General features: G+C 41.3%; 3 protein-coding genes across 3 annotated transcripts; all 3 read right to left on the reverse strand.

The window, feature by feature from the left end:
• Positions 1 to 1,751: 1,751 nt before the first annotated feature.
• LOC128496979 (hemoglobin subunit beta-2-like) lies at positions 1,752 to 3,107 on the reverse strand. The gene is made up of 3 exons (XM_053466818.1): positions 2,948 to 3,107; positions 2,473 to 2,695; positions 1,752 to 1,904 (listed from the first exon to the last, which is right to left on the reverse strand). The coding sequence occupies exons 1-3, from the start codon at positions 3,037 to 3,039 to the stop codon at positions 1,776 to 1,778; spliced, it is 444 nt and encodes a 147-aa protein (XP_053322793.1). The 5' UTR covers positions 3,040 to 3,107; the 3' UTR covers positions 1,752 to 1,775.
• An 11,294-nt stretch (positions 3,108 to 14,401) lies between these two features.
• LOC128497755 (hemoglobin subunit beta-2-like) lies at positions 14,402 to 15,876 on the reverse strand. Its single transcript, XM_053467915.1, has 3 exons — positions 15,749 to 15,876; positions 14,873 to 15,095; positions 14,402 to 14,530 (listed from the first exon to the last, which is right to left on the reverse strand). The coding sequence occupies exons 1-3, from the start codon at positions 15,838 to 15,840 to the stop codon at positions 14,402 to 14,404; spliced, it is 444 nt and encodes a 147-aa protein (XP_053323890.1). The 5' UTR covers positions 15,841 to 15,876.
• Positions 15,877 to 19,216: 3,340 nt separating this feature from the next.
• LOC128496980 (hemoglobin subunit beta-2-like) lies at positions 19,217 to 20,386 on the reverse strand. Its single transcript, XM_053466819.1, has 3 exons — positions 20,280 to 20,386; positions 19,778 to 20,000; positions 19,217 to 19,433 (listed from the first exon to the last, which is right to left on the reverse strand). Exons 1-3 carry the CDS (start codon positions 20,369 to 20,371, stop codon positions 19,305 to 19,307), a joined length of 444 nt encoding a protein of 147 aa, XP_053322794.1. The 5' UTR covers positions 20,372 to 20,386; the 3' UTR covers positions 19,217 to 19,304.
• Positions 20,387 to 20,595: the final 209 nt, after the last annotated feature.

Consider the following 20,595-nt stretch of genomic DNA (forward strand, 5'->3'; position numbering starts at 1 on the left):
GACAACCCCCACTGCGTCCATCGCAGGAGGATCCAGGTCCCCTGCAGATGCGGGGGATCTGGATCATTTGCTCTGAAAAAAACCTCGTCTTATAATCAAGCAAATACGGTAATAATAACAAACAGCACCAACAGTGCTCCGTTCCAAGGAATGGAGCGCTATAGTTATGAAGAAAGTAATTTAAATCTGTATAGTTTAGAAAAACGGGGTCTCAGAGGGGATATGATGGCATTATATAAATATATTCAGGGCCAAAACAAACCATTGTGTGGAAATCTGTTCATAAACAGGACTATGCATAGGACACGTGGTCATGCGTTTAGACTGGAAGAAAGGAGATTTAGTCTAAGGCAGAGGAAAGGGTTTTTTACAGTAAGGACAGTAAGGATGTGGAATTCTCTGCCTTCAGAGGTAGTTTTAGCGGAGTCTGTACAGACGTTTAAACTGCAACTGGATGGATACCTGGAAAAACATAATATTCAGGGATATAATCTTTAATTATGGGGAAACGGCTTATTGAACCAAGGAGAAATCTGACTGCCATTTTGGAGTCAAGAAGGATTTTTTTTCCCTGGTTAGTGCAAAATTGGAAAGAGCCAAACTGGGGTTTTTGCCTTCTTTTGGATCAACAGCAACAAATTAACAGATATAGGAAAGGCTGAACTTGATGGACACATGTCTTTTTTTAGTCTATATAACTATGTAACGATGTAACAGATGATAGAGAAACAAGCGAATGACATGGGCAGTGAAATGTACAACAGGAGAAGGTGGATAAGCATGGAATCATGGACAATGCGTATATGGGTATGTGAGTGATAGATATAAAAAGAAGAAAATAAGTATTTGGAGGAAAAGACAATGGGGATGTAGCGAACAAGATAAAAGGACGGGGATAAACGGAAGTATAAAAAAGGGGCTAGATAACACAAAGGAAGATAGAGAATAACAAAAATGAGGAGTAATATAAATACATATTGATGGAAATAATAGATTAATAAGGTAGGAAAATGAAGGAAAATTGAGGTGTATTAAGGCAAGATTGGGGAGTGGGGAGGACTATTAGTGTTCTACATAAAATATTCTTAGCATTATTTTGATTGCTTCCCATGATTACATAAAAGTAATTTCTGTTCACTTTTTTTAAAAAATTTAATAAGGTAAATGCTGTTTATATTTGAATTGAAAAAGCACGCATCGTTGTTTAGTGGCTGCAGGAGATCTTTGACCATGAACTCCAAAACATGGAAAAATAAATGTGTTCCCAGACCCATTGTTGATTGTAGCAGAATTGTTCTTTAAACTTAATATAAAATATGTGTGTTAAGGTACTAGCAAAAGAGCTTGCTGCATTTTAGATATAAAGAGGCAAAAACAAGAAAGCACAGATCAAAGGAATATTCAATGTGACTTTCCAAATGTACACCTTTACCCAAAGGTTGCTCCAGTTTTGCCCTGATAAAGAGGAAATTATAAAAATATTTACAATCTCCAAACACTTCTGAAGCCCGCAGCCAACTTTCCCCAGACAAAAACTTGGGATAAAGTGGGACTTGCCATGTAAACCAGGATTATATACTGGTACGCTATAGGCAGGTAAATGTTATTTAAAGACAATTATATGACAGCATTATATGACAACTTAAAAAGTGACCAATGGTTTACAACATGAAACACTTTACAACATCTTTTTATTTTAAAATATATTTTATTAGATATGTTTCAAAATGAACACACTGAAAGCACACTACAAGATGGAGTACAATACAGTCAGTTTAAAAATATCCGTGGCTCAGACCAGCAACCAGAACAGCGATGAATTTCTCCCAGGCGGCCTGGACCTGAGGGGTGAAAGCGGATCCCAGTTTGGCAGCCAGAACAATCACCAGCATTTCTCCGAGACGCTGTGAAAGAAAAGAGATACAAATCATACATAGGTTTTCTTGCACTTTTCATACCCTTCTACAACTCAAAGCATTAATATAATGTGTCGCCTTTGAAGGTATAATCTTAACCTTAATTTTATAAAGATTTTCCATAACTTCCTTTAAATCTTTCCAAAATTGTATTGTTAATATTATGTTAGCAGTCATTACTATCAGAAGAATAAATTACATAGGCATTAAAACTCAAATCTTATATTTAATATATTAAATATATTCATTATTGCTGTTTACAGGAAATGTATGAAGATTGAGAAATTATAACTAAGATTGTGGGTCTCATGATTTCATTATTGAATGATTAGAGTCACTGAATAGTGAAAGGCGTTTGGTGGAACTCTTTTATGAAAATAACTGAAATAAAAGGAATATAGCCTTTTAATGGGATACAAATTTTATGTAAACTCTAAATTATACTTATTTATTGATAGTAACCTCTTGTGAATCTTGGCAGTAACCAAAATGTTCCAAACTCGAGGTTACCTATGGTAGAAAAAACATACAAAATGTAATAATAATATTTACATACCTTGAAGTTCTCGGGGTCCACGTGCAGTTTGTTGGCGTGGGTGTCACTGAGTTCGCGGAGAGAGCCCTTGACATCATCCAAGTGTTGGATGGCACCGCCGATGGCACCCAGAACCTTCTTGCCATGGGCCTGCACTTTAACATTTCCAGAGATAGCGGTTTCATTGGACAGGTTTCCGAAAGAGCTGAAATACCTCTGGGTCCAGGGGTAGACAACGAGCAGCCTGGAGTGATAGAAAAACAGTTTTTAAACACAATTATTTTGTACATGACTCAGGAGTTATTATATACCATGATAAATTTATCTTTTACTGAATATAGTTTTAATATTCAAAAATGTTCATTATTTCATTATTTGGAAATTAACTTATATATAAATAAACTTGAATTATGTTACAGGTTAGAATTTGGAGTAAAACAGATATACCTGCCTTCTATCTGTAGCAAGACTATAGAAAATTTTTAATGTTAATTACCTGGTCAGGGTGTCGCTGCCATCCTTGCTGATGTCAACCTTCTGCCACACGGATGTGATGGCGGCACGCTCTTCAGCTGTAAAGTGAACCATGGTGACTGTTTGGGTTGGAGAGTGGCTAAGACTCAAGTGAGAAGTGTCAAGAGCTCTGAGAACCACAGTCAGGCTCCTTGGCTTTTAAAGGCGAACTAGTTATGTCCCACCTAACATAAATGTGCTGTGTCTCCATTTTCCATCCAACATTTAGCCTTCACTGATAACATAACCCATACATCTGACCTTGCTATTTTGTATCATGCCTGCTCTTGGGGAATTCTATCTCTCTGTATCCACAGTGGGTTATGCTGATCTCACAGTCTTATAAAACATGAGTGTGCACAATTGCACCACAATTCACATCAACTAGAGATAATTGGGTGGTCCTGCTTAGATAATTAGAGCTTAAGTTCCATGTGTGTTTCAGAACACACCAAATGTGATGCTAAAAGAGGTGTCCTCTGGAATGCTAGTTTCTGCAATTTCAAACTCCAGTGATCCTAAAACTGCTATGAATAAAAGTCAAGTAAATAAACATTGGGCTTACCTGGCTGTCCCTGGTAGTCGATACCTTTTTAATAGCATGAACAAAAATATTACAAATTAAACCCCTGTAAATCAATATAAAATTACAATCCCAATAATCTTTCTAAAATGGGGTACCAGTATCCATTAAATTCTCCTCCTCAAAATAGATAGTCCTGATGGCAGATCTCAAAAGGATTTGCAGCAGGTCAGTCTGTCCTCATTGTAAATTTAAGTTGGCGATGGAAGGGCCACTGTAATGTAATGCTGGCACAAGATCCACAATCTCCTTCTTTTTTCTGCGGCAATATACTCCTGTAATGTAATTCCTTATATAAATAATCCCACTGCATCTCAGACAGCTACTGCCCACATCAAACATAGAACGTTTGGGTGTTTTATTCCACACTTTCAAATATCATGTAGGTTTTGAGATAAATGCTGTTACATGGAGCAACAACTGGCTTTATACCAGAGCATGAGGGCAATATGGCAATGCATGTGCCACCATATTGCCCTCAGTTGGCACTTATCGTGAAGTCCTCTTCCAACGTTGAAGGACCTGGGAAGGCGTCACTGTAAGCGCCGCCTTTTTGGCGGAAGTTTCCCACCAGGAGATGCAGAAGAAAGAAGATGCCAGCTTGAAGGTTGAATATTGAACATAGAATGGAGATGTCAGGATTCAGCCCCAGCCATGCAAACTGCCAGGTGTGGCCGCCCCTTTAAGATGTCTGCCTGGAGTTGAACTTTCCACAGCTTGATGCCTTGTTTATTTGTGTGTATGTATTTTATGTACCTTTGCCCTCTTTCCCTTATAAATCTGAGGATCTCGGCTCTTCACTCCATCCCCTGTGTTCCTTGCCTTGTTCCCTGTCCTTTGTGTACCATGTATGTATTGTCTGGCTATGTATATAATCCATGTTCTGTGTATTTATGTTCAGCTGTGTTTGGTTATACCTATATCTATGCCATTACCACACCTGACCTAACCAACTGTTACCGCTCCCGTCGTGTTGCCGCCAGCAGGGACGCCGAGACGCAGCCCGCGCGGTCGGCTCCCTGCTCGTTCCGCTGCCGCCGGGTCCGTCCTCCTTCGAGACGCGCGTCCTCGGCAAGTTCGAGGGATCTTGACGGGGCGCGGGCCTCCACGTCGTGAGGTTGTTCGCGCATGCTTAGCTAATGAATATTCATGTCACTCTTAAAGTGACATTTCCCATTTTTCCTCCTCCCCCTAATTAGGAGGGTAGGAGGATCCGTATTGTTGGAGGGATATTTAAACCCTCATTTGGCACTACACCCTTGCCTGTGTTATTGCCTTTTTGCCTACACTAGCGTTTGAATCCTGATTTATGTTTCCGGTATTGACTCCTGCTTGAAACTGACCTTCATTGTTTTGCTGCCTGCCTTGACCTTTGCTTGTGACCCTGACTACTCTATTGCCTGACCCCTCGGATACCGTTGTTATTTTTTATTTTCTGTTCCTGAGTTTAACCCTTACATTGCTCACTGTGGTGAACGGCCCGTATCTCCAGTGCCCTGGTGGCAGTGCATCCTCTCTCCACCAGGTGGCGCCGATTCTGCAGCGTGGATCCAGAGCCCATACCTCGGTCATGACACCAACAGGCTTTATTACCCTGCCTCCCTCACCTGAAGTCTATGTCATTCACACCTGACCTAATGACCAGGCCTATATCTGGACACTCCCCTGTTTTGCTCTGGCCCTGTACCTGATCCTGACTTGTTCCTGCCTTCAGCCCTGTCCAGTGGGCTTCCTGCATTGTGTTCTGTCCAGTGGGCTTCCTGCCTTGTGCCCTTTCCAGTGGGCTTCCTGCCTTGTGCCCTGTCCAGTGGGCTTCCTGCCTTGTGCCCTTTCCAGTGGGCTTCCTGCCTTGTGCCCTGTCCCATGAGCTTCCTGCCATGCGCCCCTCCAGTGGGCTTCCTGCCATCTGCCCTGCCAGTGGGCTTCCTGCCATACGTACGTTTTCTTGCTAAGAGACTGTTTAACATGTATTTGCTTGTCCTGTCATAATAGCATTACCTGGAATTCTGCCTGTGGTGTATTCCTTTGTGCCTGTCTGTCTTATCCTTCGGTTAACATGCATTGCCATGTGCAGACAGAACCCCAAGTATCCCCTGCAATGTGTCTCCTACCCAACCTGATTACCCGGGCCCTGACAGGAGAAGAGAAAGGAGAAGATAACATAAAATTATGGAATAAGATACGGAAGTGGAAGTGGTAGGCAGAGAAGGTGGGGAAACAAATGAACGAGAATGCAAGTGTGAGAGAATGTGGAACTACGTATTTCAGACAAAGATTCTGAGCTTTTGCCACGTTTTGGTCTGATTCGTGGGGAGTCTTCCCTCATTTTCTGTAAATTTGCAACTTGTATGAATCCGAATGCATAAGTCTAACTGCAGAAAGCAGAGAACAAGAGGGGAAAACAGTATGGTCTGATCTTCATCCAAGTTACAATAATTATTGTTACACACATTATTGTATTGTTCTTGTCCAACCTCACATTGTGGGTTGGAAAAACTATGTGAACCCCCTAGGCCAACACAAGTCAGGAATTAGCAAGCCTGGAGTCTAATCAATGAAGCAGGATTGGAGGTATGTTGTAGAGTTACTGTTTTCAAGAAGAATCTGCTGATGTGAACCACGCCTTGCAAAAAATACATCTGAGAAGATCTATGATCAAGAATTGTTGATTTGCATAAAGCTGGAAAAGGTTACAGGGTTATTTGTAAGAGTTTACATAGTCATCAGTCAACAGGTAGACAGAAAGCAGAGGAAAAAAAACTAATGCCAGGAAATCCAGAGAAAGGGGCCTTCGTGTATAATTGCTCCAGGGCCCAAAGCTCCTTTATCTGGCTTTGTGTATATGTACTGTATTATCCACCCGACTACCAAAGTGACAATTTTAGTCACTACAATTACTCTTAAAGCCGTCATGTTCTATTGCCTTGGTGGGATCAAAGGTGAAGATTGCTTGTAAGCTATTCTATCGTGAAGCACATAATAGACCAACTAGTAGTGCCACCACAACCACCAGTGTTGCCACGACTACCGCAAGCACTGTCAGCACTGGAATGTTTCGAACTCACTCGAGGAAAGATGGGCAGGCCCTGTCAGATGATAGCAGCAGATCTATGTTTGAGCTAGAAGAAAATGAAAAGGGAAGGTCAACCCTTGTAGCAGAAGCGGGCCTTACTCCACCTCATGGAGAATATTGATGACGATGATGACCTGGATTTTAATTATAAGCTATATGAGGAATGTTAAGTGACACATCTTCCGGTAATTTCTCTTTTAGATGAGCAAGGTGCAAGAAAGTGAGATGAGGTAAGGTGTTAGGACATCTCACCAATGTAAGACAGCACCTACATACACATCACAGTGCAGTTTGCTTTGGGGAAAACTGTCAGCACTTGCTCTGAGGTGATCAATTCTTTTAATTTTGTGAAGTTAGGGGATATACAATACTGCATCAAGGGGCTGTATGTGTCTATCTGCTAGTGCCTGCACAGGCCCAGATCCCTACTGCTGCTGCTCCTCAATCTTCTTCCTTACTCTGGGGTGATCATTTATTTTGCAGTATTTTTAAATATTGGGGTAATTCAGTCCTGCACCATGTGGCTGAATGTGTCCGTCTGACAATGTCACATTTTAGAGGGAATTTAGTCCTGTACAATTGAGATTTGTCTGTGTGGCTGTGCTTGTCCTGTGCTGTGACCTGCTTCTGCTGCTGTGGCTCAGTCTTCTTTCTTTTTCTGGGGGATCAATTCTCATTCTTTTTTCTAATATTCAGTCTGGTACCATGGGGCTAGATGTCTTCTCATTCCTTATCCTGAGGTCAAACTTCAGTCATGCACCATGAGGCTGGATATGTCTGTGTCAGTGCCTACCCAGTGCCCTACTAAAAGTGCTGCATTATCACCTTCCACACATGAAAGGATCAGCTCATCTGAGAAATTGAGTCCCATAACATGCTGCTGGATGTTTCTATCTATTGGTGTAGTGCTGCATTTGCTGGTGGTCCTGCAATACAAAATCGAATCTGGATCTTTTCTTTAACCTTGGGACGCTGTGGCTGTAAGAAAAATCTAAGTCCAGAATAATCTTTGCAAATACCCTAATCAAAAAAGCCCTGCGAATTTCATCCCAAGCAAACAGCCAGGAAACAAAATGTGTTGTACAAAAACTAAAGTGGCAAAAACAAAACGAAATAGGTTTTGCTTGCCGTTTCCAAGTCTTCTGACCTGTCATCCTAACCACTAGACATAATAATGGACAATATATATGTTTACATAAATCCCAAGCTACATAAACAGCGATAAACATTAATTTCTTCATGACCTCAGGATTCTGTATCATATCTTATAGAACATGGTCCAAAAGACCATTGAGTTGTAATAATATGCCTTATAGATGAAAAGCACAGATTGGGGAGACAGGAAACCAAAGGAAAATGAAGATGCTTGAAGGCAGATTAGGAAGTGGAGGACATTATTTAGTACAGCGCCTAAAATTTTCTAATGGTCATTTTGATTGTTTCCCATGATCACCAAGACATTTTCATGTATTGCTGTTAATATAGCAAAAATACAAACTTGGGAGTAGCTCCAGACCTGAAGTGTAGTGTAGGAATAGAGAGGAAGCATCCATTGTAAAATATATCAAAATTTAAAGTCCATAGACCATAAAAACAAAACAAGAGGTACATAAACAGGCACTTCCTTCTGCGAAAAGCATTAAGCATCTAGCTTGTGTTTCTACCCTGTGTCTGTTTATGTACCTCTTGTTTTGATTTTATTGTCTATGCACTTGATTAAATTTTGATATATTTTACAATGGATGATTCCTCTCTATGCTACAAGGAAATGTGTCTATGAAATGCAAGACATGGAGAAATTATATACGTTCCCAGACAATTTGTGTTTCCTGATTGCTGATTTGTGTTTCCTTTTGTGACAAACTACTTTGTGGCAGAATTGTTATTTACACTTAACACAAAATATGTGTTTTGAGGTACTAGCAAAAGAGCAGGCTACATTTTGAGATATAAAGAGTCAAAATGAGAAATATGCTCCCACCGCCATGAATCAATGGAATGTTCACTGTGATTACTCAAATTTGTCCAAAGATTGCTGCATTTGCCCTAATAAATAGGAAAATGTTTTTTTTTAAAGAGGACGTATCGGGGAAGGGAAAAGGAGTATAAACAGAGAACTAGAAGACTAAAAGGAGAATAGAGAATAACATAAATGCTCTGAAAAAAACCCTAGTCTTATAATCGGGGTCGTCTTATAATCAGACCTCAAATAGGTCTGACTATGAGACTAAGATCCAGATCCCCGCAGCGATGCAGGGGACCTGGATCCTCCTGTCCCCCCCCCAACTTACCGGTGCATCTGAGTCCCCGGTGCTTAGTCCGGGCAGCGTGTAGAGCTCTACGAGATTCACGTAGACAACTTCCGCTGCAGCAGAACTTGTCTACGCGAATCGCGTAGAGCTCTACACGCTGCCCGAACTAAGCACCAGGGACTCAGAAGCACCGGTAAGTATGGAGGAGGGAGGGGAGGGAGCAGGGGCGTAACTAGAAGCCTCAGGGCCCCGGTGCGAGAATCTGTTAAGGGCCCCCTAACCCAATCTACCCTCCTTTCACACCATCTACCCCCTCTCCCCCCCTTCTCAGGCTATCTTCCCTATCCCTACCCCCTTCTATCTAATTTTTTTTTTTATTATTTCCTTTTATTCGCCAACCTGACCCCCCCACCAAGTTATGCACATCTGCCCCAGGCTTGCCACTCTGCCCCCTGATATGCCTTTTAACCCCCTATATGCCTCTCTGCCTCCAGAAATGCCTTATACCCCTATACGCCACTCTGGTTAAAAGGCATATAATGGGACAGAGTGGCATATAAGGGGGTATAAGGCATTTCTGGAGGCAGAGTGGCGTATAGGGGGTTAAAAGGCATTTATAGAGACAGAGTGGTATATAGGGGTTAAAAGGCATTTATAGCGGCAGAGTGGTATATAAGGGTTTAAAGGCATTTCTGGAGACAGAGTGGCATAAAGGGGGTTAAAAGGCATATCATGGGGCACTCTGCCTCCAGAAAAGCCTTATGCCCCCCTATATGCCACATTGCCTCCCCGATATGCTTTATACCCTCCTATATGCCACTCTGGTGCGAGGAGGCGGAGCTTTCACCCTTCGCGCTGCTCCCATCACTATGCGGCCATCAGATTGCTAGGAATGTAATCTAAACGGGCGATGCGTGCTGATGCCGCCGGCAGGAGCTACTTTAACACTTTTTTTTAATGTAATATGGTAAGCTGGATCGGCTTGCCATATAAAGTAAAAAAACAAGTATTATAGTAGGGCCGGCCGACCGCATCAGCACCCAGCGGCCGCTTAGATTAGATTTCGGGCAGCCTGGGGGGCAATTGTCCCCCTGCCCAGCCCGCCCCTGGCGCCGGAGGCGGCTTCAAATCCCGCTCTGTCGGCCGAATCTACGGGAAATTTCCCGGTGGGCCAGTCCGGCCCTGCTTGGGCCCCCTTGAGTGGCAGAACTCCAGGACCGGGTCGCAGTCGCGACCCCTGCGACCCCGGTAGTTCCGCCACTGGGAGGGAGTGTTAAACGGGGGGCATAAGGTATTTCTGGAGTCAGAGTGCTCTGTGAAATGGCTTTTAACCCCCATAATGCCACTCTGCCTCCAGAAATGCCTTTTAACCCTCTATACGCCACTCTGCCTCCTGAAATGCCTTATACCTCCCTATATGCCACTCTGCCCCATAATATGCCTTTTAACCCCTAAATGCCAGAGTGGCATATAGGGGTATAAGGCAATTCTGGAGACAGAGTGGCACATATGGGGTCAAAGGCAGGGCCAGACTGGGACTGAAAAGCAGCCCTGGAAAAATTTGGAGACCAGCCCCATATAGTTTATCTCACGGTGAAGCTCTTATACCCACACGCACCCCTTATACACACCCGAGTCACACTATGTGCCATTCTTTTTATCTCATTATTTGTATTAAAATGCCAGAAAGCAAAAGTGTTAAAAGGCCCTAATAAATGAAATACATTACACATAATGGGATCAAAACATTTACTACTGCGAACATTTTTAGATGAAAGAGTTCCATTTTATTCAGTGGAACAAAACACTGATCACATTATTCTTCATGATATTCCGGTAAGAAACTTTTATTTCTTTATTAATTCATGTAGACTATTTTTTTCCATATTTAATAAAAGCTATGATTGAGACATGTTTGGTTTTTATTTCCTTTCATTTGACAACCTACCCCTGAGTTATGCACCTCTGCCCCCAGGCTTGCCACTCTGCCCCCCTGATATGCCTTCTAACCCCCTATATGCCACTCTGCCTCCAGAAATGCCTTATACCCCCCTATATGCCACTCTGTCCCATGATATGCCTTCTAGCCCCCTATATGCCACTCTGCCATATAGGGGGTTAAAAGGCATATAATGGGACAGAGTGGCATATAGTGGGTATAAGGCATTCCTGGAGGCAGAGTGGCATGAAGGCGGTTAAAAGGCATATCATGGGGCACTCTGCCTCCAGAAAAGCCTTATGCCCCCCTATATGCCACTCTGCCTCCCTGATATGCCTCAACCCTCCTATATGCCACTCTGTCCCATGATATGCCTTCTAACCCGATATATGCCACTCTGCCATATAGGAGGTTAAAAGGCATATCATGGGACATTTTTGTTTACTTTATATGGCAAGCCGATCCAGCTTGCCATATTAAATAAAAAATAATATATGCCACTCTGTCCCATGATATGCCTTCTAACCCCCTATATGCCACTCTGCCATATAGGGGGTTAAAAGGCATATCATGGGACAGAGTGGCATATAGGGGTATAAGGCATTTCTGGAGGCAGAGTGGCATGAAGGGGGTTAAAAGGCATTTCATGGGGCACTCTGCCTCCAGAAAAGCCTTATGCCCACTATATGCCACTCTGCCTCCCTGATATGCTTTATACCCTCCTATATGCTCCTCTGCCCCATGATATACCTTTTAACCCCCTTTATGCCACTCTGCCTCCAGATATGCCTTTTGACTCCCTATATGTCACTCTGCATCCAGAAATGCCTTATACCCCTATATGCAACTCTGGCATATAGGGGGTTAAAAGGCATATCATGGGACAGAGTGGCATATAGGGGGGTATAAGGCATTTCTGGAGGCAGAGTGGCATATAGGGGGACACACTTACATACACAGACATGCCGATTTTTTTTGTTTTTAACAAATACAAAAAACATTATACGGTACAAAAAAATACATTATTTTACTCACCTTCTACTTCTCTTGACTTCCTGGTAGCTGCACACTGCTCTCCTCTATGCTGACAGGATGCCACTGACCTGACATCCGGTGCTGCAGCAGTCTGAGTGCGAGGGGGCGGAGCTTCCACCTCACGCTGCTCCCATCACTATGCAGCCATCAGACTGCTGGGAATGTAATCTAAACGGCCGGTGCGTGCTGATGCCGCTGGCCGGAGCTACTTTAACACTTTTTTTTTATTTATATGGTAAACTGGATCGGCTTGCCATATAAAGTAAAAAAAAAGTATTAAAGCAGAGGCGGCCGGCGGCATGAGCACGCATCGGCCGTTCAGATTACATTCCCAGCAATCTGATGGCCGCATAGTGATGGGAGCAGCATGAGGGGTGAAAGGTCAGTGTGAGGGGGCGGAGCTTTCACCCCTCACACTGCTCCCATCACTAGACGACCATCGCACACGGCTGCTGGGTGCTGATGCTGGCTGGCCGCATCAGCACCCAGCGGCCGCTTTGATTAGATTTCGGGCAGCCTGGAGGGCAATTGCCCCCCTGCCCAGCCCGCCCCTGGCACCGAGGGAGGCGTTCAATGCCATTTGCAGCCGCTCAGCGGCTGTCTTCATGGTTAGTCTGCCGGCCGCCCAGCCCACGGACCTTCCGGCCCACCGGGAAATTTCCCGGTATCCCGGTGGGCCAGTCCGGCCCTAGTCAAAAGACATATCATGGGGCACAGTGGCATATAGAGGGTTAAAAGGCATATCATGGGGCACAGTGGCATATAGGGGTATAAGGCATTTCTGGGGCAGAGTGGCAAGCCTGGGGGCAGATGTGCATAACTGGGGGGGCAGGTTGTAAAAAAAGGAAATAAAAACAAAATATTTTTCTCAATCATAGCTTTTATTAACAAACAATTGTTCACATAGTTTACATGAATTAACATTTACTGTTAAAACTATTTTCTTATAGGGTCGTCTTATATTCAGGCTTTTTCTTTTTTTCCTAAATTAATATTCAGATTTTGGGGGGGTTGTCTTATAATCAGGGTCGTCTTATAATCGAGCAAATACGATACATCTTGGAGTAAAGGATAGATTAATAAGGCAGGGAATTGAAGGAAAATGGAGTTGCATCAAGGCCAGATTGGGGAGGACCATTTCGTGTTCTATCTACATATTCTTATGGTCATTTTGGTTGCTTCCCATGATTACATAAAAGTAATTTCTGTTCACTTTTTTTAAAAAAGTGGAATAAGCTAAATGTAGTGCTGTTTTTATTTGAATTGAAAAAGAACGCAGTGAAACAGAACTCAGTGTTTAGTAGCTGCAGGAGATCTTTGACCATGAACTGAAAACCATGGAAAAATATATGTGTTCCCAGACCCATTGTTGATTGTAGCAGAATTGTTCTTTACACTTAATCTAAAATATGTGTGTTAAGGTACTAGCAAAAGAGCTTGCTGCATTTCATATATAAAGAGCCAAAACGAGAAAACATGGATCAATGGAATCAGAGCCGGCCTTAGGCGTTGTGGCGCCTTGTGCGGACTACTCCTCTGGCGCCCCCCTCACTACCCCCCCTCTCTGCCCCTTCAAACTACCCCCCCTCTCTGCCCCTTCAAACTACCCCCCCTCTGCCCCTTCAAACTAACCCCCCTCTGCCCCTTCAAACTACACCCCCCCTATGCCCCTTCAAACTACACCCCCCCTCTGCCCCTTCAAACTACACCCCCTCTGCCCCTTCAAACTACACCCCCCCTCTGCCCCTTCAAACTACACCCCCCCTCTGTCCCTTCAAACTACACCCCCCCTCTACACCTTCAAACTACACCCCCCCTCTGCCCCTTCAAACTACACCCCCCCCTCTGCCCCTTCAAACTACACCCCCCCCTTACCTTGTTGCCGGAGTCCTGCGGTGAGAGCGGGAGGCATCCATCTTCTCGCTCTGCCGCGGTGCCGGAATTTCATGTTGAGCGCCGGAATAGTCACGGAGAGTAAGGGGCGCCGAGCGGTTGCTGAGAACTACACGAGCAACCGCTCAGCGCCCCTGCCCGGGACTTAGATTAAAGCATCGTTTTTTTTTTTGTTTTTTTTTTTAACTTTATTTAACATGAATGATGCTAAATAAAGTTTAAAAAAAACACGATGTTTTAAGTTAAGTCCCGGGCAGGCGCCCCTGCTACCATGGCGTCCTGTGCGGTCGCACAGGTCGCACACCCCTAAGGCCGGCCCTGAATGGAATATTCAATGTGACTTTCCAAATGTAAAGGAAAATATAAATTGTTTCTACCATCTCCAAACACGTTTGAAACCCACACCCAACTTTCTCAACACAAAAACTTGGGAGAAAGTGGGAATTGCCATGTAGGCCAGGATTACACTTTTACATTACAGGAGGTTAAATGTTATTTAAAGACAATGATATGACAGCATGTGCACATTCTTATAAAAGTGACCAGTGGTTTACAACATGAAACACTTTACAACACTTTTGGTTTAAATTACATTTTATTAGGTATGTTTCAAAATGAACACACTGAAAGCACATTTTAAGATGGAGTATAATACAGTCAGTTTAATAATATCCCTGGTTCAGACCGGCCACTATAACTATAATGAATTTCCTCCAGGCGGCCTGGACCTGAGGGGTGAAAGCGGGTCCCTGTTTGGCAGCCAGAATAGTCTCCAGTACTGCTTCAAAACGCTGTGAAAGAAAAAAATACAAATCATACATAGGTTTTCACGCCATTCAAAATCTCAAAGCACTAGTATATTGTGTGGCCATGAAGGCATAATCTTAATTTTTCAATTGAATTGTTAATATTATGCTAGCATCCAATGCTAAGCATTAAAAGAACTTTAAAAATGAAGAGATTACAATTGAGTTGTGGAGCTCTTCTGTCTCATAATCATGATCACGTGGAACGTTGCCACTGAATCTTTTATGGAAATAAGTATAATATTTCAAAATATTGTTTAATGTTATGGTTGCAGTCACTCAATGATGTAAGTAATCTATCTATTATTAATAATAATATTTATATACCTTGAAGTTGTCGGGGTCCAGAAGCAGCTTGTTGGTGTCGATATCACTGAGTTGGCGGAGAGAGCCATCGACATCATCCAAGTGTTGGATGGCATTGCCAATGGCACCCAGAACCTTCTTGCCATGGGCCTGCACTTTAACATTTTCAGAGATAGCAGTTTCATTGGACAGGTCTCCGAAAGAACTTAAATAACTCCGGGTCCAGGGGTAGACAACGAGCAGCCTGGAGTGATAGAAAAACAGTTTTTAAACAAAATAATTGTATACGAGACGCAGGTGTTAGTATATACTATGATATACTCTTAAATATAGTTTTAGTCAATAAATGTAGATAAACTTAGGTGTTAATAAGCTTAAATTATTGCATAAACCACTTTATATAATTGTACAGGTATTTTTTTTTTATCTCATATAACTCAATTAATATGCCTTATTGTGTCATATTTTTCATTTGAAGTAGACAATAGACATTTCATCAATACAGGGCTTTATTTCTGTGCAAGCACAGTTTTAAATATGAAACAATCATCATTGCAACCATTGAAACGCTCCTGCTAATTGCACCATAATTAGTACATCCAGCAGAATTACCCATTATAAATATAGACATGATGTGGCCAAATAATTTATTTAATTTAAAACTCATTATGAGCAACATTAAATACCTTTTGGTACTAAACAAACAGTTACTCAGTGCTAAAGAAAAGCATTGGGATAAGCCTACCCGTATCATGTACATATAAAATCAGTTAAAGGGTATGGAATATGGATAATGTAGAATAGTGCCACAGGTTTAATTTAGGAGTATAACAGATATGCATGTCTTCTATTGGTACAATTTGTACAATATTATAGCAAACTATTGCTGTTAATTACCTGGTCAGGGTGTCGCCGCCATCCTTGCTGATGTCAACCTTCTGCCACATGGATGTGATGGCGGCACGCTCTTCATGTGTAAAGTGAACCATGGTGACTGTTTGGGTTGGGGAGTGGCTAAGACTTAAGTGAGACGTGTCAAAAGCTCTGAGAACCACAGTCAGGCTCCTTGGCTTTTAAAGGAGAACTAGTTATGTCCCACCTATTATTACTACATAATTATATATATATTATATATCTAATTACTAGTTATGTAATTGTGCTGTGTTTACAGTTGCTCCATCCAACATTTAGCCTTCACTGATAACATAATCCATACAACTGACCTTGCTTGTTTGTATCATGCCTGTTCCATGCAGAATTTTATCTTTCTGGATTCACAGTGGATGATGCTGATCTCACAGTCTTATAAAACACAAGTGTGCAAAATGACAATTACACCACTCTTGAGCTCAGCTAGAGATATGTGGGTAGTCCTGCTTAGCTCATCAGAGCTTGACTTCCGTGTGTGTAATAGAGCACACCTTCAATAATAATGATGACAGATGTAGCTTCGACCCACGGGCCAGGCTCAGCTCAGTTGCTCAATTAAATAAAACACCAACACACAAGATGGGTTTGAAAAGGCCACAGCCGTTTTAATTAACAGTCATTGTCCTGTAAAACCTGAAATAATAAACATAGATGCGTTAACAGAGACAATGACGTAACCAAAACCAACCTAGCTTGCCAAGTTATCCAGGTACCATACCACACACCAATTTTGGGAGGGGACATACCAGGATGCCCAACCCGGACCTGAGGTTCCGAGCACCACTCCTTGCAAGGAACCTCCCACCGGTTATGACCACCAATGATCATACCACCACATTAACCCCTTGGATTCCTGGCAAGCTACCGCCCACGACTGTGACTAATGCAGCAACACCACTCCACAAACTCAACCACATAAGGGGAGGGAGGGTGGGACAAACAACACCAGGTAAGGTTAAACAAAATGGATCCTTACCCCTGTGATCACCAAACTTAAATATCCTCCTACCAAAACTCCTCCCCTAAAATCCACAATTCCACCCCCGTGGGCTTCATTCTGTGTTGTTAAAAGTGATGTCCTCTGAAATTCTAGTTACCAATAATTGCAGTGATCCTAAAACTGGCATTAGAAAAGTCAAGTTAATTAACTTCATACACTAAACTAATATTCTTGTTACTTACAAATGATTTCATGTACAGTTAAACAGATACAAAGATAGTTAGGCTTCCCAGTACAACCTTTCTTTATCTGTAATTTTCTTTGGGAAAAAACACACTATTCATTTATGGGAGAAGTCCAGCCGTTCATTGGTAGCTAACTTGAGGTTAGTTTTGCATCATGGGACAAGGTTTGAAGTCTTATGTAGAAAATATAGCCAGAAAATTGCATATTTTATTTATATATTATTGTATTTTTAGCTTATAAGGCTTTTAAAATGCATGAGGTTGTTTCAGATGCAGTATGTGCTTAAGTATCAAAGTAGGTATAGATTCTCATCACGGGCAATAGCAGAAGCACAATTTTTGCTGATTTAAAAATGATATTAAATATGAATCTCAAAGTATCCAAGAATCTCTAAGTAACTCAATACAAAATGTGTGTTTATGTTACATAATCATATAGTCACAACATGCTTTAAATCATAGAAATGTAGGTTGAAAAATGACCTAAGTCCATCACGTCCATCCCTTCTACCCATCCTTCCTGCTTTTGATCCAAAAGAAGACAACCCTCTGCACCAATTATTATTTATTATTATTTTTAGAATTTTACCTATGGGAAGGAGTCCTTCTTGACTCCAAGGTGCAATCAGATTTCTTCTTGGATCAAGAAACTATAAAAGTGATGTTATATTCTAATATTTATTATCATGAGCACTCAAAGTGGTTTAAAAACTTTAACCAAAAATGTGCTATTGATTTTGAGGGAATAAACATCAAAATAACACACATAAAATATAAAACACATCTAGTTTGCCCAATAGTCTTGTGAGCAGTATGTTTGAAAAGTTTATATGTTAATTTGATATATTTATCATAACTTATGGGGTTATCTTAAGTCTTCTTACCCATAGAAACCATCGCTTCCCAGACCTGGACTTATATGAAGCCGACTACTCTTAAGTGCCCAATTCTAACATACAGTTACAATCAAACTTATTAAACTCCCATTGCAAATTAGGTTTCAGCTTTCAGCTGTTTGCAATGAACAAATCAAACTAAAGCAATGGAAATAGATCAACTCAACAAATGTTCAAGTGATTCTTACAAATTAAACAGAAAATGCAATTTATAATGATTGTTTTTGTTTCATCTGTAGTTGAACAAGTAGTTCCCTCTAAAGGAAGAGTGGGGAACTAGCATTTTCTATGTGTAAAAAGTATTTCATATCCATGGCTGAAAGAGAAGGAGCTAAGGTAAAGCCTATGAGGAAAATGGATACTATCTTTTTCTCAAATGTTATATAAGCAATGAGGTGGTTAAATTTAACCAATTTCCTGTCTGAAACACTAGTTACAAATGACAATGGGGAGGCGGTTGATTAGGCAACCTCACGGTTTTGGAGGTCTCCCCACCATCATCATTGGTAGTATGGTGATTTTCTTTGTGAGGACTTGGAATGTTGCGGGAGGATTGTTCAAGGAACAAATGCATGAATACCAATTGTTGTTCCCACCACTTCATAATTGTTATTGCCAAAATGTACAAAATTACCAACAAACTCATTGAATAAGGCTTTTGTCTGTTGAACATCCTTGTGCAGAAATGCCAGTTCCTCACACTTATCAAACAAGATGTGTGTCCTGGCAATGCTCAAAATTTTCCATTGATCATTTTGATTGCTTCCCATGATTACAGAGAAGTTATTTCTGTTCATTTTTATAAATTGATGAATTGTTTTTAATTTAATTGAAAAGTGTGTGGAAGCATATTATCGTTTTGCTCCATGTGACAATATGAAACCTAACAATTCTATCATTTTTAGAAACTCTGCATTTGAGATCCAGTCCATATGGCTAAAAGGCAGACTTTAAAAACTTTAAAAGAGTGTTAAGAACCAAAAGGTAGAGGTTTGTAACCACCAACCCAAGTGTCGTCACCCTTTAACAAATGTAGGAGCTGCTAGGGAAGTTTGACCACAAACAACAAAATTTGGAGAAATGATACATTTGTCCAGACCAATTCCTGATTTGTTCATCTAAAAAACCCCCCCAAAAACTACTTTTCAGTAGAATTGTTCTTTCAACCTAGTCCAAATATAACCAACTAGCTATTTATATCCAAGAATATTGAGATATATTCACCATGGAAACCAATTGAATGCTCATTTTACACAATTGCCCACGTTTTGCTCCAGTCATGATTATTTAGTTGCTAAGTGGTATAGACCTTCTTTAATAAGTATCAGTAGTTAACAACACAAGTGAGTCTCACTTTAGTCAAAACTACACTTTATTATGTATGTTTCAATATGAACACACACAGAAATCCACATTTCAAGATGACGTAGAATAATGTCAGTTTAATAATATCCGTGGCTCAGACCGGCCACCAGAACTGCGATGAATTTCTCCCAGGCGCCTTGGACCTGAGGGGTGAAAGCGGATCCCAGTTTGGCAGCCAGAACAATCACCAACATTTCTCCAAGACGCTGTAAAAAAGAAAGATATACATGCTTTTAACACATGCCTTTACAATGCAAAGATTAAGAGCAACATGGCTTTATGGTATAACCCTTAACTGTATAGAGTTATGAACTCTAAATTATACGTCTTTTACATATTTATAACACTTAATGTTATTAGTAGGTCATACAATATAGACATTTAAAACACGTTAAAAGGTCAACTAAAAAGATCTATTATTGGCCTTTGTATCAGAAATGTATTGATAAAAACCTTTTGTGATCTTTCATATATATTTTCAAAATATTCCAGACTAAAGGTTACCTACAGTAGAGAAAATATATAGAAAGTAGTAATAATAGATACATACCTTGAAGTTCTCGGGGTCCACATGCAGTTTGTTGGCGTGGGTGTCACTGAGAGCGCGGAGAGAGCCCTTGACATCATCCAAGTGTTGGATGGCACCGCCGATGGCACCCAGAACCTTCTTGCCATGGGCCTGCACTTTAACATTTCCAGAGATAGCGGTTTCATTGGACAGGTTTCCGAAAGAGCTGAAATACCTCTGGGTCCAGGGGTAGACAACGAGCAGCCTGGAGTGATAGAAAAACAGTTTTTAAACACAATTATTTTGTACATGACTCAGGAGTTATTATATACCATGATGACTCAGGAGTTATTATATACCATGATAAATTTATCTTTTACTGAATATAGTTTTAATATTCAAAAATGTTCATTATTTCATTATTTGGAAATTAACTTATATATAAATAAACTTGAATTATGTTACAGGTTAGAATTTGGAGTAAAACAGATATACATGCCTTCTATCTGTAGCAAGACCATAGCAAATTTTTAATGTTAATTACCTGGTCAGGGTGTCGCTGCCATCCTTGCTGATGTCAACCTTTTGCCACATGGATGTGATGGCGGCACGCTCTTCAGCTGTAAAGTGAACCATGGTGACTGTTTGGGTTGGAGAGTGTCTAAGACTCAAGTGAGAAGTGTCAAGAGCTCTGAGAACCACAGCCAACCTCCTTGGCTTTTAAAGGAGAACTAGCAATGTCCCACCTACTGTAATTGTGCTGTAATTGTGCCGTTTTCCATCCAACATCTAGCCTTCACTGATAACATAACCCATACATCTGACCTTGCTATTTTGTATCATGCCTGCTCTTGGGGAAT

This window comes from Spea bombifrons, chromosome 5 (assembly GCF_027358695.1).
Source record: "Spea bombifrons isolate aSpeBom1 chromosome 5, aSpeBom1.2.pri, whole genome shotgun sequence".
Lineage (NCBI taxonomy): Eukaryota > Metazoa > Chordata > Amphibia > Anura > Pelobatidae > Spea > Spea bombifrons.

What these genes read in the sequence shown, in the direction of transcription:
- LOC128496979 (XM_053466818.1), bottom strand. Translation starts at nt 3,039, where the DNA reads ATGGTTCACTTTACAGCTGAAGAGCGTGCCGCCATCACATCCGTGTGG. An exon ending in GGCAGCGACACCCTGACCAG is followed by an intron (nt 2,696 to 2,947) that starts GTAATTAACATT and finishes CTATCACTCCAG; the next exon opens with GCTGCTCGTTGTCTACCCCT. An exon ending in TGGACCCCGAGAACTTCAAG is followed by an intron (nt 1,905 to 2,472) that starts GTATGTAAATAT and finishes TTTCTTTCACAG; the next exon opens with CGTCTCGGAGAAATGCTGGT.
- LOC128496980 (XM_053466819.1), bottom strand. Translation starts at nt 20,371, where the DNA reads ATGGTTCACTTTACAGCTGAAGAGCGTGCCGCCATCACATCCATGTGG. An exon ending in GGCAGCGACACCCTGACCAG is followed by an intron (nt 20,001 to 20,279) that starts GTAATTAACATT and finishes CTATCACTCCAG; the next exon opens with GCTGCTCGTTGTCTACCCCT. An exon ending in TGGACCCCGAGAACTTCAAG is followed by an intron (nt 19,434 to 19,777) that starts GTATGTATCTAT and finishes TCTTTTTTACAG; the next exon opens with CGTCTTGGAGAAATGTTGGT.
- LOC128497755 (XM_053467915.1), bottom strand. Translation starts at nt 15,840, where the DNA reads ATGGTTCACTTTACACATGAAGAGCGTGCCGCCATCACATCCATGTGG. An exon ending in GGCGGCGACACCCTGACCAG is followed by an intron (nt 15,096 to 15,748) that starts GTAATTAACAGC and finishes CTATCACTCCAG; the next exon opens with GCTGCTCGTTGTCTACCCCT. An exon ending in TGGACCCCGACAACTTCAAG is followed by an intron (nt 14,531 to 14,872) that starts GTATATAAATAT and finishes TTTCTTTCACAG; the next exon opens with CGTTTTGAAGCAGTACTGGA.